This window comes from Geotrypetes seraphini, chromosome 3 (assembly GCF_902459505.1).
Source record: "Geotrypetes seraphini chromosome 3, aGeoSer1.1, whole genome shotgun sequence".
Lineage (NCBI taxonomy): Eukaryota > Metazoa > Chordata > Amphibia > Gymnophiona > Dermophiidae > Geotrypetes > Geotrypetes seraphini.
The window spans coordinates 226,145,320-226,171,027 of record NC_047086.1 but is presented as its reverse complement, the minus strand read 5'-3'; the positions used below and the strand labels follow the sequence as shown (position 1 = coordinate 226,171,027).

Here is a 25,708-nt window from a genome sequence, read left to right as displayed (position 1 = left end):
TGCTATCAGAGCATGAGGGAAAGTTGCCATTCAGGGTCAAAGTCTCAGGCTAAGGATTAAGGGCAGTACCCCCATGGTAAGTGGACTCCAGTTGCTTCTTCATTGTTTGGGAGTGGAACTGGGAGCAGAAGGGGCATCGCTTTTTGTGGAGCTAGGAGGTCAAGGGAAATTAGTACTGCTGCCTCCTTCACTGCTAAAGAACTCCAGTGAGGTTTAGCAGGCCCCTGTCTACAGATAATAATAATAATAATAACTTTATTTTTATATACCGCCAACAATCTTGCGACTTCTAGGCGGTTTACAATAAAAGAAGCTGTTTACAATACAAGAAACTGAGAATACAATAAATATAAAGAGAAACTTTACATACAGCGAATTGAAAAGTATAACAGTGAATATCTCGTACAGCGAATTAAAGAGTATTGCAGTGTACATCTGATAACATTAATTATGTTAACGTCAGTCTATGAGTTGTGTGGTCAGGAAGTGCCAAGTTGTTTAAACAGAAGTAGAAATGTTCCGTAAGTTGAATAGAGTGTTCATATTTAGTGATTGCGAGTTCAGGTATGTGGTGTTGTTACAAGGGGGGTTGATGTTCCGGTTCGTTACCTAGGTATTTCAGGAATAGGTAGGTTTTTAGGTGTTTCCTGAATTCTTCATAGTTGTTTGTGTGCGCGATTAGTTTTCCTAGGTCTTTACCCCATATGGCTGCTTGATATGATAGCAGTTGTTGATGGTGTCTCTTATATTTGCACCCTCTGGCCGGTGGGGAGACAAATTTCATGTGTGTTTTTCTTTCATGTTTATTGGTTGGGAATGAGAAGAGGTCTGTGATGTATTTTGGGGCTAGACCGTTTAATACTTTGAAGCAGAGACAGCCTAGCTTGAACTTCGAGCGCGCCTCCATCGGCAGCCAGTGTAGGAGTCGGTAGGAAGGGGTTACGTGATCGGACTTCTTCAGCCCGAAAATCATCCTGACTGCTGCATTTTGTATCAGTTGTAGTCTTTGCATTTGCTTCCGTGGGATTGTTAGATGGGTGATGTTGCAGTAGTCCAGGTGGTTTAGTATTAGGGATTGTACTAGGATTCTGAATGCTGAAGTGTGGAAGTACGCCTTAATGGATTTAAGTTTCCAGAGAGTGAAAAACCCTCTTTTGATTAAGGAGTCTATGTGGTCTTTCATGGTTAGTCCTTGGTCTAGTATTACTCCTAGAATCTTCATCGTTGGTTGAATGGGGTAGTTTAGATTGTTAATGTGTAATGATATTGTCGTATTTTGTGCGTGTGGCGAGGCTATGAAGAATTTAGTTTTTTCTGAATTGAGCTTCAGTTTGAAATCTGTGGTCCATTGATCCATTGTGTTTAGCGCTTCAGTTGCAATGGGGGTGATTTCGGAGGAGGATGCTGTAAACGGGATTATGATTGTGAAGTCGTCTGCATAGCTGAATACTTTTATGCCTCGCTGGGTTAGCTTCGTGCCTAGTGTAGCTATATAGACGTTGAAGAGTAGTGGGGATAGTGGGGATCCCTGTGGAACGCCTGATGGGTTTCTCCATGTTTTAGAGAGATTGTTATTGAAGCGGACTTGATAGGTGCGGGTCGTAAGGAAACCTCGGAACCAGTCCAGCACTTCGCCTCCAATGCCGATTGAATCTAAACATTGTAGTAGTTTTTTGTGATCTACCAAGTCGAAGGCTGAGCTCATGTCGAATTGCATCACTAAGGCTTTGTGGCCCTTACTAAATAAGTTACGTAGGTAATCTAAGATTACTGCTATTACCGTCTCAGTACTGAACATAGGTCTGAAGCCTGACTGGGTTTCATGTAGCAGTGAGAACCGATCTAAGTAGTCCATCAGTTGGGTTTGTACCAAGCCTTCCATTATTTTTACGAAAAATGGGATGGATGCTACTGGTCTATAGTTGGTTGCTGAAGTTAGGGGTAGTTTATGATTTTTTGGTATTGGGGTGATTATAATGTGACTGTTTTTTGATAGGAATTTTCCCTTTTTGAAATTGTTGGACATATGAATCCATAGTGTTATCTTAAAGTCTAAAGGGGCTGCTTTCATTATGTTGGGTGGACAGGGATCTAGGATGCAGTTTGATGTGGTATATTTATTGTAGAGTTTTATGAAGTTATTCCATTCTAGGTCATGAAAGGAGTTCCAATACATGTCCACTGGTATTTCGTTTTCGTGTATGCTGGCTATTTGCTGTTCATCTGTGTTATTTGTTGGGCAGTTGTTCCTTAGGTTCACAATTTTTGTGTTAAAGTGTTGTGCTAGATCGTCTGCTGATGGAAGTTTTATGTCGTGCGTTGATTGACTGTGGCGTGTGGTGTCAAATAGATTTTTTACTAGATTAAACAATTCATGAGTGTTAATTCCTTTTGCACTTGTGTTGGATGTGTATATTTTGGATGAGTAGAATTTTTTCCTTTTTTCTTTTATCAGTTGTTTATATTCCTTTATGTTTGATCTCCAGTTATTCCTGTCGGATATTTCACCTGATTTGTTCCAGATCCTTTCTAATCGTCGTATTGATTGTTTCATTTTTTGTAGTTCAGAGTCGAACCAGTTGTTATATTTATTTGAGCGGTTTGTTCTGTTTTGTTTGGGAGCTATTTTGTCTAGGATATTTGTGCTTGTTTTTGACCATTGTTCCCAGAATTCACCTTCTTCATTCATCTCCTCGTGCGCAGGTAGAGGGTTGTTTCTGCTTGTTCTACCAACAGTGGGCCTTCTTCTCTGACCAATGGGTGTTGGAAGTTGTTTAGCTGGGATATAATCTGGAATTTGCAGAATCTGTTTCAAATGCCTTTATGTTAGTTCCTCCCAAATTATGGGCTGTGATTTACATATGTCATATTTGGGGTTGTGTTGGGGTGGACACTACATAGGTATATCATTTGACATGCCTTAGTGAGGCTGCTTGCATCTCTGAGGATGTTGTCATGAGGTCGTGGTTAGTAAAAGTTTGAGCCATGCTGCTTTATAATATCCCTTAAAGTTCCTGCCAATCTAGATACTAAACTCATTCTTTTTTTTTTTTAATTCTTTATAACATTTACATTCAAGTATACAAACTTGAAACAGATCAATAGTTCCAAAAACAGAAAAATAAAAATATAGGTAATTCAACTATTATTTAATCCATCATTTTAAATAAAATCATCAGGAAAAAGAAAAGTCTTTGGAAACACATAAAGAACAGCAATAATATGCATATCCTACAGCCAGTTTATGGCAGATTACACATCATGAGCTACAGATACAATTTGCTCTTTTGATTCTATAAATTCTAACAGTTGCCTGGGTTCAAAAAACAGATAATTCTTACTCTGATATGCAATAAAGCATTTTACAGGAAACTTTAATAAAAATATACCTCACAAGGTGAGGATTAAGGAGTAGACACCACCACGGGTTTCTTTATTTGAAGATAATTAGCTCTTTCAATAGGAGGCAAATTTTCTGGTGGAATAGCCAAAATTTCCTTAAAGTATTTCCTTGCCATCTCCATAGGTGCAATCAAGGGACATTTAGGGAAATTCAGAAATCTCAAATTATTTCTCCTCAATTGGTTCTCAAAGCTTTTCATTTTTCTTGCAATAAAGGTTCTTTTACCAATTTTTCTTCCTGTTTATCCAGCTTCTCATTCACTTTTTTTTGAGCCAAATCCTGCTGCTCTACTTTGGAGTAGATAGTCCCATAGTCCATGCTTAAAGTAGAAAAGGAAAGCTTAAGATATGCATCCATAACTGAAATGGTCTGCCATAAGGCTTCCATGTCTATCTTATCAGGTCTCTCCAAAACCCCAAATTTGATGTTAGACCCACCAGAAGGACCTCTCACCTCTGCTCTAGTGTGGATGTATTTCTCCTGCCATTCCGTCCCCTAACGAGGCTGGTGCAGCTGGCCCTCTGTCGATGAGGTCCAAAATCCCCTCTCTGGGCTTCGGCTCCTCAGACACTCCCTCCACCAGCTTCCTTCCGGTTTGGGGTGGAGCTGACCTCTGCTCCTGGTTTAGCACCGCCCGTTCCTGTAAGCCGAGTTTACCCGAGGAACTCGGGCTCTTCCCCGAGGTAGGTGTAGCAGATTCGCCTGATCATGCAAAGGCTCCCGCTATAGTCTGTATCAGCCATTGCGGGGTCGCCGCCATCGCTGGAGGGTTAACACGAGGGGCTCCCTTCCTCTTCCCCATATTCAAGTATGGGGAATGCTGTTAAGAAATGCCGGTAGGGATGATTTAGTGGAGCCTCCCTCTCAGGTGTCCGCTCTCGTCGCCATCTTGATTTCAAGTCTGGGTCGATACTAAACTCATTCAAAGCTATTTCTCCTAAATTTATCTGCCAGTGATTCTGGTGCATTCTGAGTGAAAATACAGTAAACCATATAATTGGGTTGCTACATGTTTTAATTTCAGTTTAATCTATTTACTTCTAGTCCATTTTACTAGCAAGAGTTCTGGTGGGTTGCAGTACAATTAAAAACAAAAAAATAGTACTTAAAGAAAAATATTTTTACACTAAAATTAAACTGATCAAACACAAAATTGATTTCTAGCACAGAATGCTCAGATAGTTATATCACAAGTCTCTATGATAAGATTAGGAGACTAGTCACAGTGAATTCTCATTTGATGTGCCAAATCCATTTTCAAATAATCAAGGGGTCCTTTTATTACATTACATTAGTGATTTCTATTCCGCTTGTGCCTTGCGGTTCTAAGCGGATTACATTAGAAGATGGCTGGTCATTTCCAGGCGATGACAATACAATTCTTTACATTACTTTACAAACTTTGCATACCTAACTTTACATAACTTTTCGTACATAACTTTACAAAACTTTACGTGGTATTACTTTGCATTACTTTACATTATCTTTACAGTACTTGCATAACTTACATTACATTATTTTACATAGCCTAACTTTATATTACAGAAAAGCTAGATTCTGTTTTTAAGATGTTATATCTGACGTTTTGAGATATTTGGTGGTTACAATGTTTCCAGATATGAATTGACTTATCGTCAATTGCGACTAGATTAGATGTTGCCTGTGGAGTGGAATTGCAGGAGGTTGCGAAGGGGATAGAAGATGATGTTAGATTATATTGTTGGGATGTGTTTTTTGAATAGTATGGTTTTGATATCTTTTCGAAACGCTTTATAGTCAGTAGTTGTGATCAGCAACTTGGAGATGGTGGGGTCAATTTTCGCGGCCTGTGTAGCAAGTAGGTTGTCATATAGTTTTTTGCGTCTTGTGCCTTTGAGTGGGGGGTAGGTGAATGGGATCTGGGTTCTCCTTACTCTGGGTGAAAGGTTTCGGTATAGGCGGCTGTTTAGGTAGAAAGGTGCTGTTCCATTTAGTTCTTTGAATAATAGACAGTATAGTTTGAATTGGGTTCTTGCTCGTATCGGTAGCCAGTGAGAGTCGAGATAGGTATTAGTGATGTGATGATATTTTCCTAGCGAATAGATGAATCTGAGAGCTGTGTTCTGTACTGTCTGTAATTGTTTGATCATGTAAGTGGGGCATGGTAGATAAAGGCTGTTGCAGTAGTCTACAAGTCCTAGCACAAGTGATTGGACTATGATCCTGTAATGTACTTTGTCAAAGAATTTTCTTATTTTCCGCAGGTTGCGCATGGTGTAGAAAGCTTTTTGGATAGTTTTGTTGGTATGAATCTGCATTGTGCAGCACCTGTCTATCGTTACTCCCAGAATTTTGAGCGCGGGCTGTATTGGGTATTTGATTGCATTTGCCACCAATTCGGTTAAGGTTGGTTCTTTGTCTTTTTCTAGCAGAAGGAATTTGGTTTTATCCGTGTTCAATTTCAGTTTGTGGTTCGTCAACCATGTTTCTACAGTTTCCAATGTTGTTTTCAGTCGTCCTGATGAATTGGGGTCTTGAATATTGAAGGGGAGAAGGATTGTTATGTCGTCTGCGTAGCTGAATGATACTATATTTAGGGTGTCTAGGGTAGTGCCCAGTGAGGATACGAAGAGGTTGAATAGTATGGGCGATAATGGAGATACTTGCGGTACTCCGCAGGGGTTTGACCAAGGGTCCGATATGAGATCTTTTGACTTTACTTTATATGTTCTAGTTTTAAGGAAGCCTTGGAACCAATTAAGTACCATACCTGAGAACCCTATGGCGTCTAGTATCTGGAGTAGTATGGAATGATCTACTAGGTCGAAAGCTGCTGAGAGATCTAGTTGGATGATTAGTATCCTGTTTCCTTTACTGAGGTGTTGTCGGGCTATATCCATTAGAGATACAAGCAGTGTCTCTGTGCTGTGTTTTTTTCTGAATCCTGATTGTGATGTATGTAGTATGTTGTGGTCTTCTAGGTAGTTGGAGAGGTATTGTGCTACAAGACCTTCTAGTAGTTTGACATATAATGGGATTGAAGCGATGGGTCTGTAGTTGGCTGGGTTATTGTTTGGGGCTTTGAGGTCTTTTGGTATGGGGGTGATAATTATCTCGCCTAGTTCTGATGGGAACTGACCATCTGTGAGCGTGGATTGTAACCAGTTTATCATGCTAGTGCTAGCGGGATTAGTGCGTCAGACATTTCATCATGTGCTAACTCCCATGGCCGGCTAAAAAACTAACGCCTGCTCAATGCAGGCATTAGCGGCTAGCGCGGCAGGCGGTTTAACATGCGTTAAACCCCTACCACAGCTTGATAAAAAGACCCACAAGTCTTCCAAGCTAAATGTAAGTAGTATATTATAGCTTTTCTTTCTAATTTCAAGAGTTAGTATTCCACAGACAAGCTTTGTATTTTTTCATTTTCTCAATAATAGATTTAAGACAATATTTTTGAGAGAAGAGGAAGTGTAAAAATCTCAGAGACAACTCATCCTTATGAAAAGTTACATTCTCTTATATAATAGAGATAAACTATTACAAATTTTAAATTTCTACTATCGGTACTTTTAAATAAAAATTTATAGTTTGAATAGATACAGGGAAAATACACATTGTATCTGAATGTAACTCACCTTGAAAAATGGCATGAACAAAATTCTTACAATTCATTTAGTAACGGTTAAAATATTAATAGAGCTACTCTATTCTTTATTTAAAAATTTATATTCCGCCTTATCAACATTTCTAGGTGGATTCCAACAAACATACATATATCAATTAACAGTAATCAAAATGATGACATCTACTATGTAACTTTATTTAACTTTATTTATACTTTAGATTACCAGGAGAGCTCTCTTCCCTGGGGATTCAGAAATTGACCAGCTCTTCCGGATCTTCCGCACACTGGGAACTCCTGATGAGCTAGTGTGGCCAGGAGTTACCTCCATGCCAGACTACAAGTCCACCTTTCCTAAGTGGGCAAGACAGGATTTCAGTAAGGTGGTCCCTCCACTGGATGAAGATGGTCGAGATCTGTTGGCTGTGAGTACCTTACCATACTGCCTGGTGTTTTTCTCATGGGAAAGCTATTTACATCTCATTTCATGATTATATGTACTATTAAAAAAAAGGACTAGATACTTCAGAATCTTGGGCTATAATATTTAAGTTTAAAGCTAGAGACAAAATGAATTTTTTGGTGTTGAATAATCCATATAAGTGGTTTACTAATAAAGATCTATTAGTTAATGGTACAAGGTACACTTCTCCCTCCGTATCTGCGGTTTCCGTATCTGCGCATTCGCATATTCACGATTTTTCGGCTGCTGACTCCGCCCCCTAATTTTCGTCACTGAACCCGGCGTTTCACATTGGAAATCGCTGCTCCCGGTGGTTCCTGAAGGAAATCGCTGCTCCCGGCGTTGTACAGAGCAAATCATTCATGGCTTATCTTTTCAGGTCTATTTTACCAAAAAACCACAAATACCATGCAAAAAGTTTATTTACGGTTTTTCGGTATTCACGGCTATGTTCTGCCCGCATCCTCCAGGAGAAGTGTATACGCTAGAATCACACAATTTAAAAATTTAGAGGTAGTACTAGATAATTTTCTCACTCTTGAGCCCCAAATTCAAGCAATAACAATGTGTTATAGAAGCTTAAAAGGGTTAACGTTTATATTGAATTAAATACATTTCAACTTATAGTGCAAACAGTGATACTAGCAAATCTTGATCAGGACATTACATATGTGGAGATTTGGGCATTGGTTCAGAAAAGACTTTAAACCTTACAGAATATTTCTGCTCCCTGAATATTTTTTTTTTAATTTAAATCATTTTTATTAATGTATTATAACACTTAAACAAAACAAACAATGAGACAAATAAACTAATTTCCATTGAAATAGGAATGGTACGCTGAACTTTAGGGTATTCTGTCCATTCTTACAATCATACTGCAGGAAGATGTCAATCATAGCTTTGAAAACCTCCTCTTAGTAACATAGTAGATGACGGCAGATAAAGACCCGAATGGTCCATCCAGTCTGCCCAACCTGATTCAATTTTAATTTTTTAAATTTTTTCTTCTTAGCTATTTCTGAGCAAGAATCCAAAGCTCTGCCCGGTACTGTGCTTGGGTTCCTACTGCCGAAATCTCCGTTAAAACCTACTCCAGCCCATCCTCCACCAAACGGCCATATACAGACACAGACCGTGCAAGTCTGCCCAGAACTGGCCTTAGTTCAATTTTTAATATTATTTTCTGATTCTAGATCCTCTGTGTTCAACCCATGCTTCTTTGAACTCAGTCACGGTTTTACTCTCCACCACCTCTCTCGGGAACGCATTCCAGGCATCCACCACCCTCTCCGTAAAGTAGAATTTCCTAACATTGCCATTGAATCTACCACCCCTCAACCTCAAATTATGTCCTCTAGCGCAGGGAGCCTATGAGCGTCGAGAGCAGCACTGGACATTCAGCGCAGCTCCCTGCGCTAAAAACTGCTATCGTGGTTTAGTAAAAAGGGATGGGGTATTTGTCTGTTTTTGTATGGTTGTTAGTGAGGTGCCAGTGCATAGAGTCATCTGCTTTGACCTCTTTGAAAAACCCTGGAATAGGAATGATGATTAACATTTTCTATGCGTACAGTGTGCTTTGTGTTTTGTTTTTTATTTTATTGTTGTTAGATCATTTTGACTTGGTCATTTTAAAAGTAGCTCGCAAGCCCAAAAAGTGTGGGCACCCCTGCCCAAGAGAATTCCGATGTCTGGAGGCCCATTCTGGATCTCAAACATGTCAATGCAGCCCTGAGAATTCCACGTTTCTGTATGGAGTCGGTGAGATCTATCATTGCAGCAGTCCAGCTAGGAGAGTTTCTGGCTGCTCTGGATTTGGTGGAGGCTTATCTCCACATTCCAATTTTCCCGGCACACAGAATGTTCCTGAGCTTTCATGTGTTGGAGAATCACTATCAATTCTCAGTGCTACCATTTGGGCTGGCAACAATACCCTGGATGTTCACCAAGGCGATGGTAATAGTAGCAGCTCTTATCCCAGGACAAGCAGGCAGTAAATATGTGGATGACATCATCCACAAAGCCCGGTAAGGCCACTCCACAAGTGCAATTTCACTTTAAAAATTTGAAGATCACCACACTGCACATGTGCAAGTGCCTTCCCACCTGCTGTCTGATCACAGGACCATCAGTTCTTAGTTTTCTAAAGAGCTGAGAAGCCATTTCTTTTAGTTTCTATCATTGTGCATATTATATGCATCTATTTTAGACATATTTTCTGCATTCTTTTTGTGTGTATGTTCTTTATTAGTACTTTTGTGCTTTCCCCTTAACTCAGTTTCATAATTTTTATTTTTTATCAAATTCTATTTTGGTTCTTCAGATCTGCTTAAGCCTGTCTTCAGGCTGCTAACATCGAGCCTGCTCAACCTCCCTGAATCACTCAGTCTTTTGACCTGGTGGTTTTCTCTCTGATGTCCAAGGCTTCTACCAGATTTAAGCGGTGTTCTCGGTGTCATTGGGCTATTTCTCATACTGATCCACATAGCTATTGTGTTCGATGCCTAGGTATGATCACCATGATTTTTCTTGCCCGCTCCGTTCAAAATCACAGAAAAGATTGTATAAAAGCCAGAAAATTATAGTTTGAAAACTTTTTGGGTCGTCTGTTTCTACATCAGAAATGGTGGGAGTCTCCGATGCCGCTCCTTAGCATCAGATAACTCGGGTACTTATGGCATTAACATAGTCTACGTCATCAGTGCTGCCTGCATTGGGGGAAACCTCATAAAAAGGATAAGAAGCATAAACACACTTCCCCTCCAGGAAAGCTTCATCATCATCTCAGGCATCTTCACCATAGATGCTCTCTAAACTCCAATGACGGATCACCATCTGTACAGTTGGCGTCACCTTTGAAGCATGCCTTGATACCGGGGTCGCAAGTTCTTTGACGCGTGATTAATTTGCTTATGATACCAATGCGCACATACTGGTTATGGCACCATCTCTGCAGGAATAGTTTTCCATGCTGTTACAGAAAGAGGCAGCTGTGCTACTACAGTTGAAAATGAAATAGAATCCAAGTGATAGAGCATAGTTAGATTATGTTTTGAAGGTAATCCTTCAGATCTTTGATCTGAAGAAGGATTACCTTTTGTGTAACAGGAAGTTTATTTAAAAAATGAGGAGTCCAGCAGAGGGAAACCCCAAGAGCAGGCCTGAATTGGTGAGGCTGATATATAGATATATAATTTTTTTCAAAATGAATAGATTCAAATCGATTTAGCCAAATTGAATCAGTTTGAATCATGAATTGGGCAGCACTACTCCAGAGGTCCCCAGTGTTACTGGGACAGCTCTACCTGGGAGAGGACACACACTCGTGGCTGAAGTCTGAAGCTGGAAGGGCAACTCTTTTACAGGGAACCTACCTAGCCAGCTTGTGTTAACATTCTTGGATGCTCAGGGACCGTTCTTTTGGTAGGAGAGTTTGCTTATGGTGGGTTCCAGAGCTGGAGCGTAGGCTGTGTGGCCCTGTGTCAGTCTTAAAGGCTCTTATCAGATGCTGGCTCCGTTTTCCCTCCCCTCATCGACACATGTGGAGCTGTGGAGGTTTGAAGTCTCAGTCCAATAACTGGTCTGACTGGCAGCCCAAAGAAACGAGCATTTGGATTGTTTTTACATGTTTGTCTGAAGTCTTCTCCATTTCTAAGCTGCTGTTAGAGCTGAACCAGGTACGGTACACAAAGACTGGAGAAGAGTAGATGGAAGTAAGGAAGAAGTAAGGAATTATATAGGCCAGTAAGTCTGACTTCTGTGGTAAGCAAATTAATGGAAACACTTTTAAAACAGAGAATGGTCAAGTTTCTGGAATCCTGTGGATTACAGGACCGGAGGCAACATGGATTCACTAGAGGTAGGTCTTGTCAGACAAATATGATCAATTTCTTTGATTGGGTGACCAGAGAATTGGATAGAGGATGTGTGCTAGATGTGGTGTATTTAGATTTTAGCAAAGCTTTTGACAGCGTCTAATAAATAAACTTAGTGCCCTCGGGATGGGTCCCAAAGTGACGGGCTGGGTCAGGAACTTGTTGAATGGAGAGGGTAGTGATCAATGGAGATCACTCTGAGGAAAGGGATGTTACCAGTGGTGTGCCTCAAGGTTTTGCTTCTTGGGCCTGTTTTTGTTAACATTTTTATAAACGATATTGTTGAAGGGTTGTCTGGTTAGATTTGCCTCTTTGCGGATGATACCAAAATCTGCAATAGAGTAGACATGCTGGATAGTGTGAATAAACATGAAGAAAGACCTGGTAAAGCTTGAAGAATGGTCTGAAATTTGGCAGCTAAAATTTAATGCTAAGAAATGCAAGGTCATGCATTTGGGCTGCAAAAACCCGAGAGAACTGTATAGTTTAGAGGGTGAAGAACTTATGTGCACAACAGAAGAGCAGGACTTGGGTGTGATTGTATGTGATGACCTTAAGGTGGCCAAATAGGTTGAAAAAGTGACGGCGAAAGCTAGAAAGATGCTAGGTTGAATAGAGCCAGTAGGAAAAAGGAGGTATTGATGCCCCTGTATAAGACTTCCACGAGACCTCATTTAGAATACTGTATACAATTCTGGAGGCCACATCTTCAAAAAGATATAAAAAGGATGGAATCTATCCAGAAGAAGGCTACTAAAATGGTATGTGGTCTTCGTCATAAGGCGTATGGGAACAGACTTAAATATCTCTATTTGTATACTTTGGAGGAGAGGGGAGATATGATATAAACGTTTAAATACCTACATAATGTAAATGCGCATGAGTTGAGTCTTTTTCATTTGAAAGGAAACTGCAATGAGAGGGTATAGGATGAAGTTAAGAGGTGATAGGCTTCAGAGTAATTTAAGGAAATATTTTTTACAGAAAGGGTGGTAGATGCGTGGAACAGTCTCCCAGAAGAGGAGTGGAGACTGTGTCTGAATTCAAGAGGGCCTGGGACAGACAAGTGGGATCTCTCAGAGAGAGAAAGAGATAATGGTTACTGCGGATGGGCCATTTGACCTTTATCTGCCATCATGTTTCTATGTTTCTAACTGCAACAGAACTGCAATAGACATTGCTGTCTATGTGAGACATGGGGTTCTCAAATTTCAATTTAAAGGTTTCTGGGCTAGTATTTTGGTTCTCTACCCTCCCCGCCAAAAAAAAAAAAACCAACAACAAAACAAAAAAACCCTTTTCACAATTTTTTATTTTAATATTCTCAATCATTTTTGTGGTGCTAAAACATTGCCACAGTGGTCATCTTGGATTTTCCAATTTCATTTTAAAAGCCTCTATCTGCCATAAATTATCTCAATTTGGATTACAGTCATTATAGATGAACTCCTTAGGCTGTTCTACTCCTGATTAATGCCAGATTTATTCTTGATGGATGACTGAGGAGCATCTGAGGGACACGGGACATGTGAGCGGGGAGTGAGAGCCATGGGCTTAGCCCCATCTGGTCCCTCTTGCCTATGGAGTTGCAGATGCTTGTTTTTTGGGTCATAGAACCTATTTAGAGCCCTCAGACAGCTCGGCATCTTCAGCAAAGTGTAAATGCGCAGCAGTTGCTAGGCCCATGAGAAGACAAAAAGAGTTCCTGCAGGGGTTCTCTGGGCATCCTGTTCACGGCTTTACCCCTGATTTTGTGAGTCTAATATTTGAAGCCTACCTGAATTATCAGGGGCGACCTACACCAGCTGGGATCTCATCAGTGGTTGCAGTTCATCCGCAGGAACTGGAGGTCCAATCAGAACAGGACTGGGATGTCTGGGGGGGTCAGAATTTATGCCTTTACTCCCTCGGAGTGAATCTTCAGGTTTAAAAGATTCAGGGGCTCATGCAGAGGCCACCAGCATAGAGTCTGTGGCAGCCCTGGACCACCTTTTTAAGCCGGCGGTCTTGCTGGAGGTCATTACAGGATCTTTGTGACAATTAAAGCTTGAATCCCTGCAGACTCCTGATGCTCATCTTTTCCTTCACATCCTGACATTACAAAGCTGCTGACAGAGCATTGGTAGTCTCTGGAAGGTCCCTTGAGGGTTGCCAGAACTGTGGCCAAACTTGTACTTAGTGGCTCCTGATTTTTAACATCTGTTTGTTCCACCTAAAGAGGATTTAGGTAGCATGAGGTACAAAATGCACTTCTCTATTTAGAGAAAGTGGAGTGATTTTGAAGGATGCACAAGACCGCAGGATGGATGTAGCCCTCAAAAGGAAATTTGAGGCCTTGGCTTTAGGACTGAAGGTTGCAGCAGTGGATTCCTTTATTGCACGCGCCTGCTAAACTATTTTGCGTCAGGCTCCAGCGATGGAGAATGACGTATATCCACAATTTCTAATTTCAGAGGTGGATTATGTTGCAGATACTCTTTATGATGTTTTTACTTATTCGATCGCCGCCCATAGAATGCTCTGAATCAGGCAATTGGGTTGAGGAAGATTCGGCTTCCAATCTCTTGATCAGTGTGACAGATCATCGTCCTATGGCTCATGGCATCAATCTTTAATGTGGTTCTCTGCACAGAGATTGTTTCAAGGCTCTTAGCAGAGATTTTGAGGCTCCTTGAGAGCTCAGCCCTCTGGTTTGTGCCCTGCAGCAGCCTCTTAAGAAATCCCAATGACGCCTGGATTGAGGGGGGAGGTTGTCTGCTTACTAGGAGGCCTGGGAAAGGATTTACTCAGGCTACTGGAAACTAGACATCATTTGAGAAGATTACAAGCTCAAATTTTATCGTCCTCTACTAGACTTATTTGTGAACTCTCTGGCCGGATGGCCAGAGAAAGCAATCAGGGTGCAAGCAACGGTTCAATGGCTACTGGATATTGAAGTCACAGAACTCGTACCAGCCAAGAAACGGGCTTAGGCAACTGCTACTTGTACTTTATCGTGCCCAAGAAAGACTCGGACAATTGGAGACCAAGCCTAGATTTGAAGTCAGTCAGTGTACCACTGAAAGTGTCCCAATTCAGGATGAAGATTTGTTAGTTGATAGAATTGGTGGCTCCAGAGGAATTCCTAGTCTCTCTGGATTTGATAGAGGCTTACTTGCACATAGAGAATGACATGGGAACAAATTTTTCCCCGTCCCCACAGGAACTCAATTTTCCCATCCTGTCTCCACGAGTTTTGTCACTGCCCCTGCCCCATTCCTATAAGCTCTGCCTTAATCATACAAGCCTCGAACACATGATTTTAAAGTGTTTGAGGCTTATGCAGATGAGGACAGCTTTCAAGAATAGGGCAGGGACAGGAAAAAAAACTTGTAGGGAAGTGATGGGAAAATGAGTTTCTGCGGGGATGGGGAAAAGTTTATCCCTGTGTCATTCTCTAGTGTGAACTGAGGAACTACAGCATAGCCCAGTGAGGCAGGAGCTGTGAGAAAAAACCCCATAAATGATTCCTTCTGCACAGCTCATGACTAGAAGTGAATAAAACCTACTGGTTCAAGACTCCTGCCTTTCTACTAGAAAGACAATTATCAAGGTAAGAACCTAATCTTTCCTTCAAACTGCCAAGTACAACTAGCCATGAACACGTTGCAATATGGTACAGCATTATTACCCCCTTAAATTCACAAAGCTAAATCACCTCCCTACCTGACATTTTATTGTCTACAAGGCATGCCTTGTTTTTCCTTCTTTTCATTGACCTTGTGCTGCTATTGTAGCTTGCTTGCAAAGGAGTCAAATATTCATTGAGGCAGCATGGATCAACCGCAATAAGTATGGCATGTCTCCGCTTTCTAAAATCAGATGAAATTCAGAGTTTAGGCAAGGGATCCCTGGGATAATTCAGGCACACGTCCTTTGTCAGTCACCATAAAATTTTTAAACCTCAAAAGTTTACAGTCGCATCTATTTTATTGATGCTTCACTGGTTGCCAATTGAAGCTCATGCTTTCAAACTGTAATCTTTGGATTACCTCATTATTCATGGTTAAGCTCCAAACTATATATCCAATTTTATATGCTTATCCAGCAGAAAACATGTTGGCTGTTCTAACAGTATGTTACTCTTCACTAGCCGTCTCCTAAAAAAGTTTTGTAAAATTGACTTTTCACAATTTATTTTTCCATATCAAGCAATGAAATTGTGGAATTCATTTAAGACAAATGTCTAACTACAAAATGTTTCATAAAATGCTAAAAACTTATTCCAGAGGTTTTTTCATGCTGAATGTTTTTAATTGTTTTTATTAATTATATAAATTCTTGGGTATGCCCAATTTCTTAGGTTGTAAACCACACTGAACTCAAGTTATAAATGTCTATTGTAATGTTTAGGTTGAATGTATGTATGTATTGTAAGAAATAAGAAAGCAGTGGGATACCAGGTACCCATAAAAGTTTTATTCTAAGAAAAGGATTAAAATAAGCTAAAACAAAGAAGCCTAGGGGGAATATTTCTGTCTAGTTGTAATTCATTATATATTAATGCCAGACATCTTTCAGTGCTCCCTCCTGCCTCAGGGACTTATACTTTAGAGCAGTTCAAGAATTGGACATAATTTAAACCTTGCTTAACAACATGATGGCAGATAAAGGTTAAATGGCCTATCCAGTCTGCTCATCCGCAGCATCCACTATCTCCTCCTCTCCTAAAAAGATCCCACATGCCTGTCCCATGCTTTCTTGAATTGAGACAGTTTTTGTCTCCACCAACTCTACTGGGAAATTATTCCATGCATCTACCACCCTTTCTATAAAGTATTTCCTTTGATGCCTCCTGAGTCTATCACATTTTAACTTCATCCTATGCTCTCTCCTTCCAGAGTTTTTCTTCATTAAAAAACTAATCTCCTGCACATTAATGCCACAGAGATATTTAAAAGTCTTTATTATATCTCCTCTCTCCCATCTTTCTTCCAGAAAGTATACATATTAAGGTCTCTAAGTTTGTCCCCATATGATTTATGACAGACCACTAACCAATTTTGTAGCATCCCTCTGGATCGACTCCATCCTATTATATTTTTTTGAAAGTGCAGTCTTTAGAATTGCACACAGTATTCTATATGAGGCCTCACCAGAGACTTCTACAACAGCAGTAAGTATCACCTCCCTTTTTTTTCTACTGGCCATTCCTCCTTACGTATTCAAACTTCTTTCTGGTTTTGACTGTTGCCTTTTACCTGTTTTGCCATCCTGGGTACGTCAGACATAATCATCCCCAAGTAATGTTCATATTTCATAAATAGAAGTACTTTACCTTCAATTTTGCAGGCAAGTGTGTGACTGCATTTTTTTTTTTTTTAGCATTAAATCTTTAGTTACCAATTACCAGACCAAGCTACACTAGATCCAGCCTCATGTTATCCACGTCCTCTGCAGTATCTACTCTATTAAAGAGCTTGGTATCATCTGCAAAAAGAGACTTTGCCAGATAGTCCTTCAATAATATCACTCAAAAAGAGATGTTAAAAAGAGCTGGCCCAAGGACAGATCATGCGACCCTCCACTAATAATATCCTTTCCCTCTAAGCAAATTCCATTTCCCACTACCCTTTGTCTCCTTCCACTTCACCAGCTTTTAATCCACTGTCACTCAGGGCCCATCTTGCAAGATTGATTGCAGAGTGATCAAGTTTGACAGCACGAAGTTAAATCAGACTATTGGATTATTACATTTTGTTGTCCTATTAGAACCAAAAAAAATCCTTTAAAGCAGAGTCTTGAACCTTCTTAGCTCTGGCACACTAAATGGAGCATATTTTTTTGCAGCATATTATAGCTGAAAATATAAAATTACAAAATCAACAAAAAAGTTAAATTTGAGAGTTATTTATGGTGAAATGATTTTTATTGATATTTTCAGTAACAAAAGAAACAGTGCCACATCTACACAGTACAGTGCAGAGCAAACAGTTAACAAATAAAATCTCCCCCCTCCCCACCCCCCCAGAATACAATCATTAATCCTGGTATACAAAAAGATATCTCCAAAACCAATGACTCAAGAGTTCAGAATTCTACTGCGAGCATGAGGTGTAGTAAGATCAGACCAAAAAGGTTCCCAAATAGCACAAAATCTGCGTCCTTTGGCAGACTCCAAGTCCTGTTGTTCACGACGTTCCAACGATGCTTGAATAATCAATAAAGATCGCCACTGGGCTACTGAAGGTTGGAGTCATCCAGGCCAAAAAAAATCGCCTTTTTGGCCATCAAAATCACTCGATCCACAAATGCAGTCATGGATGTGATGGAGTCAGGGTCCGCCGATGGCAACCAAATAACATCTGTGGAATAGGAGTCCCAAGTCCAGCTCCAAATGTTGGAGACAAAGCTACCCAAGGATCTCCAAAAGGCGGACACCAACGGACAATGCCAAAACTGATGTCCCAACGAAGCGTATGGTGAGGCGTATTTAAGACAACAGTGTGTGGGACTAATCTGCATCCTAAATGCTCAAGTAGGAGATACATAAAGTTGTAGCAAGAATTTTTGTTGAAGTTCCCAATGAGTGATGTCGAAGGTAAATTTCAATGACTTCTTCAATGCTTTACACAGGTGAAGAGCTGTAATGGTGCAGCGTAAATCATATCAATATATCAAAGTTAATTCCTGTCTGGCAATCCAGCAACCCAACATGGTGAAATCGTAAAGGAATGGCGGCTTGCGCCGAGAGGCTAAACATTTCTGAGAGCGCCTCCCTACTGTGTTCTGTAAGAAAATGTATATAATGCTTAACCTGAAAGTAATGAAATACATCAGAGGGTGGTAACCAATACAGTCGTTTCAATTGAGCAAAGGTAAACAACTTTCCCTCGTCTGTAAACAATTGAAAAAGAAATTGCAAACCCTTAGTTTTCCAGGATCATATAGGCTGACAATGAAGACCTGTCAAAAAGTCTCCATTTCCCTGAATTGGCAAATAAGGAGAAACCCCAGAAGACAGACGAAGGGCACGGTACACCCAACGCCAAGTTCTTCGAGCTGGCTGAAAAATGGGATAGGTGGCAAGAGACTTACGGAAAACTGGAGCACTGACATGAAGCATATAACAATAATGGTAGGGAAGCAATAGTGAAGTTTCCATGGGAGTATCAGAGAAAAAAGAAGTGCCTCTAAACCAGTCATTGATATGATGCATTTGACAAGCAAATGCATACCAACGAATGTTTAACAATCCATAGCCACCCTTCTCCCATGGCATGCAAGAGCGAGCGTAGGGTAGCCGCGCCCTCCATCCACCCCACAAAAACTTTTGAACTGCAGCAATTAGTTTCAATTCAGGATGTCTAGAAAGCAAAAGAGAGAAAACCTGAAAGCGGTACAGCCACCAGGGGAAAAGGACCATATTATACAGTGCCACCCTACCCGAGATTGATAAAGGGAATGCCGCTCATATTCTCAACAGTTTAAGAAACTCACACAACAGAGCATCAAAGTTTTTAGCATACAATAAAGAGGTCTCTGGGAAGAATAACCCCCAAGTATTTAAACAAGTCAAGAGCCCAGGAGAAAGGGAACTCACCCTTCCAAATCTCTTGTAATGAGTCTGGTAGGGCCAGCACCATAGATTTCTGCTTATTTAAAGTAAACCCCAAATAAAGCTTAAACTCATCTAAAGTGTGCAATAAATGCGACAAAGACGATTGAGGGTTTGTCAGTGTGAACAGCAAGTCATCTGCAAATGCCATTATTTTTATCGTAAATATAGAAACATCAATTCCAGTAATGTCAGGATCCTTCCTAATGATACACAAGAGGGGCTCTAAATAAAGCAAAAATAAGAGCAGGGACAATGGGCAACCCTGTTGTGTATCACAACCAAGGGAAAACGGTTTAGTACAGATGTCATTGACTAATAGTCATGCTAATGGGGAAGCATAAAGGGTCTGAAGGGCCCAAAGAAACCATCCTTTCATTCCCATAAATTCCAGTACCCCGAAAAGATAATGCCAATCAACCTGATCGAAGGCTCTGGCTGTATCTAAGCTGACCATCAAAGCTGGAATATGGTGGGACTGAACATGAGCCATTGCAATGATTGCTCTGTGGACATTTAAGACCGACTGTCACCCCCAGACGAATCCTACTTGATCGGAATGAATGAAACGAGGTAAGTAGACCAATAAATGATCAGCTAATAGCTTGGCCAAAATTTTTAGATCCACGTTTAGCAATGAGATGGGGCAATATGCGTCAGGATCCAAGGCATCTTTACCGGGCTTCAATATCAGAGAAATAAAGGCTTTATTATAGTGCCCTCCCCCAGTCTGCCCTGATCCACCACAAACCAGTAGTAGGCTTTCAATGGTCCCCCAGAGTTGGAGACAACAGTTTATAAAATTCAGACGTAAATCCATCGGGCCCTGGCGCAGAGGCGTTACGTTGGGATGTTATGATATTATGTATTTCTTTTAAAGGTATGAGCGCATTAAGTGATGCTAATTTTGAGAGTTATTTATTTAAAGTTTTTAAAACTATGGATGGGTAATTGTACCAAGGGTTAAACTAAAGTACCGTATTTTCACCCATATACCGCGCACCCGTGTAAAACGTGCACACGGGTATAGCGCGCGGGAAACAGAAATTTATGTAAAAATTTTTTTACTATAGCGCGCACACGCGTATACCGCGCTCGCCGCCCCGACTCTCCTTTCCGAAGGACCGCTCGCACCCCCACAGCCTCCCCTCCTCCCCCTCCCGCATGGAGAAGCTGCATACCGTTGTTTCCGGATGCCAGTGAGCCCAGCTGCTTCCTCTGCCGGCGGTCCCGCCCCTTCTCTGAGCCCTGCGCTACGCTGCTTCCTCTTCTGGCGGAAGAGGAAGCAGCGCAGCGCAGGGCTCAGAAAAGGGTCAGGACCGCCGGCAGAGGAAGCAGCTGGGCTCACTGGCATCCGGAAACAACGGTAGGCAGCTTCTCCATGCAGGAGGGGGGGAGGCTGTGGGGGTGCGAGCGGTCCTTCAGGGTGGGGGAGCGAGTGGTCCTTCGGGGTGATGAATCGGACGTCGGGGGGGGGGGGAACTATGTAAAAAAAATTTGTATAACGCGCATGGTTATGCACGGTTTGTAAAATCGTGTATAACGCGCGCGTTATATGCGTGAAAATACGGTAGATAGAATATAATTGCTAATCAATGTGATGGATGTGCTTGTTTTTGAGTACCAGTTAAAACATGCATTTCATCATCCACCATCTGCAGTCATTCTCTTTTTTTAAATTTAATTTCTGACAGTGCTGAAAATCCAAGTTCACAAAGATAAGATCAAAATTGTAACAAAGCCTTGATTGCTTTGTTGCTCAAGTTAGGATAACTATATAAAAAAATAAAACTAAAATTACTTGCCATTAGCTCTCAAGGACCAGTCATGTCAAAGAATGACACTAGTCTGGGCAGTTGTATTCTTACGCACACAGATGCTTATAACGTTGACAGATTCTTACATATGCAATGTACATGTCACTTAATCTAGTGTATACTTATGAAGGGAATTTTAAAAAAATAAAGTAAAATTCCGGAATCTCTCATGGCACACCGAGAATCTCTCTTCAGGGCACAAAACTGTGCCTTGGCGCACACAGTTTGAGAGACACTGCTTTAAAGAATGGAAAAAGGATCCAAATGAAGAAAATAAGAAGAGACATAAGCACTGGCAAAGCATTGATAAAGAAAGCTAAGAGAGAATATGAAGAGAAACTTGCCAAAGAGGCAAAACTCGTAACAATTTTTTTTAGGTACATCAGAAGCAGAAAGCCTGTGAGGGAATCCGTGGGACCGTTGGATGATGAAGGGGCATAGCTGAGAGACTGAATAAATTCTTTGCTTCATTCTTTACAGAAGATGTAAGCAATCTACCTCAACCAGAAATGGTTTTGAAGGGTGGTGATGCGGAGGAACTGAAAGAAATCTTGGTGAATTTCGAAGATGTACTAAGCCAAATCAACAAGTTAAAAAGTGATAAATCACCTAGACCGGATGGTATAAATCCTAGGATACTAAAAGAACTGAAACATGAAATTGTTGACCTGCTGTTAGTGATCTGTAACCTGTCACTAAGTTGGCTTCTTAGCTTGCTTACGGAACTGAGGTATTGCGAGCATCAGTAGGCGGAAAGGCAGTTGCGCATGCGCGGTGCAGGCAGTCGTGAAGTTTCTTAAAACTTAGTGACAGTTCACTTGTCATACTGTCTGTACCGGGCTCCAAGGATGACGTCGCCCATATGTGAGAATATCTGCCTGCTGTTTCCAGATAACACCTGTTAAGTAACTATCCTAAACGAGAGGCTGCTGAAAATTTCTCAACCCAACCAACAAAGTTGTGATAATCTCCATCAAGGACTATACACTTAATCCAGCAATTTTTCATTCCATATTTTTCCGACAGAATGAAAAAAAAAAAGAAAAATCACTGAACTAAAGGCCTGTTTTACGAAGCTGCGCTAGCGGCTGCGCTATGGTAACAGCCCTGAAGCCCATAGAGATTTAAAGGGCTTTGGGGCCGTTGCCGCGTGGCAGCCACTAGACGGCTTCGTAAAACAGGGAGTAAGTGTATAGCCCTTGATGGAGACTGTCCCAACTTTGTTGGTTATGCAAAGAACTTTTCAGCAGTCCCTCATACTGAATTGCAATTGGACAGATATTCTCCTAGACTCCTTTTTACATTATTTCAATCCTTTTCTTAAAATAAAAACTTTTTTGGTTATTGGCAACCTGGTATCCTTCCACTTTATTTCTTATTATCCATTTGCCTTTTTTTGCCTCTTGTCTGTGTTTTATTTATTGGGGGAAAAAACTAATACTTGCCCAAAATATTTCCATCTTCTGTCTGCTTTACTTGGGAAATTTTACCCATCTCTAAATAGTTGGGGCATAGGGGGTGGACTTCAGTCTGCAGAGAGTACCGTATTTTCACGTAGATAGCGCACACCCGTGTAAAACGCGCACGCGGGTATACTGTGCAGAAAACACAAATTTATGTACAGAAATTTTTATATACCGCGCACACCCGTATACCGCGCATGCTGCCCGACTCTCCTTTCGCCCGCCCCAACTCTCTTTTTGCCCGCCCCGACTCTCCTTTCCCCCTTGAAGTCCTGTCCCTACCCTGAAAGCCTGATGCTCCCCCCAACGTCCGATTCACCCCCCCCCCCCGCAAGACCGCACGCACCCCCACCCCGAAGGACCGCTCGCACGCACCCGCACTCCCACCCTGAAGGACCGCTCGCACGCACCCGCACTCCCACCCTGAAGGACCGCTCGCACTCCCACCCCGAAGGACCACTCGCACCCCCACCCAAAGGACCGCTCGCACCCCCACAACCTCCCCCCCTCCCCCCCTCCCCCATGGAGAAGCTGTCTACCTTGTTTCCGGATGCCAGCGAGCCCAGCTGTTTCCTCTGCCGGCGGTCCCGCCCCTTCTCTGAGCCCTGCTTCCTCTTCCGGCGGTCCCGCCCTTTCTCTGACGTCAGAGAAAGGGCGGGACCGCCTGAAGAGGAAGCGCAGCACAGGGCTCTGAGAAGGGGCAGGACCGCAGGCAGAGGAAGCAGCTGGGCTGGCATCCGGAAACAAGGTAGACAGCTTCTCCATGGGGGAGGGGGGGAGGCTGTGGGGGTGCGAGCGGTCCTTCGGGTGGGGTTGCGAGCGGTCCTTCGGGGTGGGAGTGCGAGCGGTCCTTCCGGGTGATGAATCGGGGGGAGGGGGGGACTATGTAAAAAAAATTTTGTACAACACGTATAACACGCCAGGTTATGCGCGGTTTGTAAAAACCACGTATAACACGCGCATTATATGCTTGAAAATACGGTAGGTATGGCTGTTTTTCTATGCTCATGTACCTAACTCTGCAATATCATAAACCAATATTTTTTCCATTTCTTTTGCCCTTTTAATTCTGAATATTTATTTTTCCTTTTTCAGCAAATGTTACACTATGACCCAAATAAGCGGATCTCTGCCAAGTCAGCACTTGGCCATGTTTTTTTTCGTGATGTGACAAAGGCGATCCCTCATCTGCGACTGTGATTTGGACCTGGATAGTAAACAAAATGCATTCCTGAGAGTAGTCTTCCACCTCTGTGCCTTCCCTTTCTGAAAGTTAAGATAACTGAGGAGCCGATGTTGAATATATAAAACACATAGAAGCAATGAGAGCCTTGTCTGTTCCTCCCTAAATAATACAGAAATTAGTAATGTTACTCTTACGGTAAAAATTTTAATGCCAGAATTTAAGCTTTACACAGAGATGAGGTTTGCATATTTCTTGGTTTCCAAACTCTACAATATGTATTTTACCAGCTTTTAGAATTTTAGTTATAAGAGCCTGGAAAAGAGAATTTGAAAATGTTTTAAAGAAAAAAATCTCAGCACATTTGAAAGAGATAATTACACAGAATTTGGAGTGTAAATATATAAAAGTATGTGGAAAGAGGAGAAAACCAAAATCTGGGGTTCAAAATGATTTGTTTGAAATTAGCTGAATTGTATTAAGTGGTACAAAGAGGAGAGGACCATGGCCTTGCATACTTTCTCAGAAGCAGCTGTGCTCTCTTGGAGCCTTGCAATTGAGAAAAACAGGAGTGATGAGATGGTCCTGTACTGAATCTTTCTCTTTGACCCCTATTCCCCATTTGAATAAAAATGCAAGTTCTTTGTTCATATCCTATTTTTGATAATAGAGTAATTTCTGAAGGCTCAGCAATGTACCTTTTAATTTCATTGTCTGACCCAGATTTGTACAAAATCCTGTGGAAATATTGCTAGTTTTATTTTTTTAATACTTGCATGAAATTTTCAAGGGTATAAATTTGTCTCCTGGGGAGGTGGGTGTTTAAATCTCCTCTCAGTGAAGTTCTCCTTTCAGTGAAGTTCTGCCAGCTGTACTGGAATTCATTCTTTACTGGATGTTTTTGAATGTTATATGGGCAATAGAAGGACATAGGGTCCAAAACTAGCACTTGATGGAAAAATGACAAAACCTACTATCAAAAATCCAGAAATAAACATGATAGATTAGAAGTGTTGTGAAATTATTAGTAATACCGGCTCCTTGTTTCATAAAAACATAGGAGCTAGTCAGTGAGAATAAAGACCATGTTAGTTCTTTTTTGGAATAGACATATCGCACAATCAGATGTTGCCTTATGTGTAGATGCTCCTAAATCATACAAATACTGCACAAACTATAAGATGATTTTGGTGGAAAAGGGAGTGTGGCTGGGTTGGAAACAAGAATCTTTTCCGTCACTCTCATCTAAGAAAACATCTGCTGATAGGAACAAGTGTTCTAATACTGTAGTCTCAAGTTCCTTTATGTGATTTATTGCTAAGGGAGATCTATTACAGCTCCAAAGTATCAGAAACATCGGCAACTGTGCATTTAGAAAGCAATGATATTGTTTCTTGCCTTAAAAAAATCATTGATAGGAATGGGATGCTAGCCTTGTTAACCTACTGGATTTTACAGTGCTTGTAACTACAGCCTATGTCATAATAAAGGCTATATATATATTTGTTCTGTCACATTGAGGACAAACATGAGCAGTTTCTCAGTTAAACATGATCAGAAAATGTTACATAGGCTTAAATTTTGGCATAAAAATAATGAAACAATGACTGTGTATATATAAAGTATAAATTAAGCTGTTCAGGGGAAAAATGTTTTTGTTGTAAGCCTTATTATATATGGACTAGATTGTTTTAGAATGAAAATATCAGAAGCCTCAGTACCATCTTCCCCTCCGTTTGACTGACTTGTGGATTTTCTGCTTACTAAGGGACACTTAAAGTTGAAGAGAGATACATGTACACTTAAAGTTGAAACCTATAACGTATGCAGGTAGAATGCTGCCTGCTATTCACTTTGTAAATTTGTTGTTATTGGAAGAAGCCATTCTCTCCTTAAAATTATGCCTGGTGAGCACTTAAGCAGGGAAGCAGGCTAGCATGTGACTAGTCTTGTGAGAATCTTGTACATAATGGCCCAGGCCAACACCTAGAAGAGGGATAATGGTGTGGTTGCATTTTCCATCTCCTTTTTGGCTGGGAAATGGAATGATTGGGGCAGGAGAAGTAGTACTGGAAAGGATTTCAAGTTACAATTCAAATAAGCCACCTTTTTGTACTAGAACTAGCCTTTTGCTAAATATTTATATTTGACCTGAATTTTAAGTGCTGAAAGCAATTTATTAAACATGCACCTTTTAGATTTGTAAGCTATTTTTAACAGTTTTGTATTTTTCAAATTTATACATAGCTATTTAGCTGTTTTTTCTAATTGTTAAAATCTTTGTAATTAAAAAATATAGCTTT

At 41.0% G+C, this 25,708-nt stretch overlaps 1 protein-coding gene across 4 annotated transcripts in view; it reads left to right on the top strand.

Moving 5' to 3' along the window:
• CDK2 (cyclin dependent kinase 2) overlaps positions 1–25,708 on the top strand; it is a 161,634-nt gene extending 135,926 nt beyond the window's left edge. For all 4 annotated transcript variants that reach the window (XM_033935571.1, XM_033935573.1, XM_033935570.1 and 1 more), the window contains 2 exons: positions 7,229–7,432; positions 23,318–25,708. In XM_033935571.1, coding sequence (XP_033791462.1) covers positions 7,229–7,432; positions 23,318–23,422 — 309 coding nt within the window. In that variant the 3' untranslated portion in view covers positions 23,423–25,708. The remainder of the gene's footprint in view (positions 1–7,228; positions 7,433–23,317) is intronic.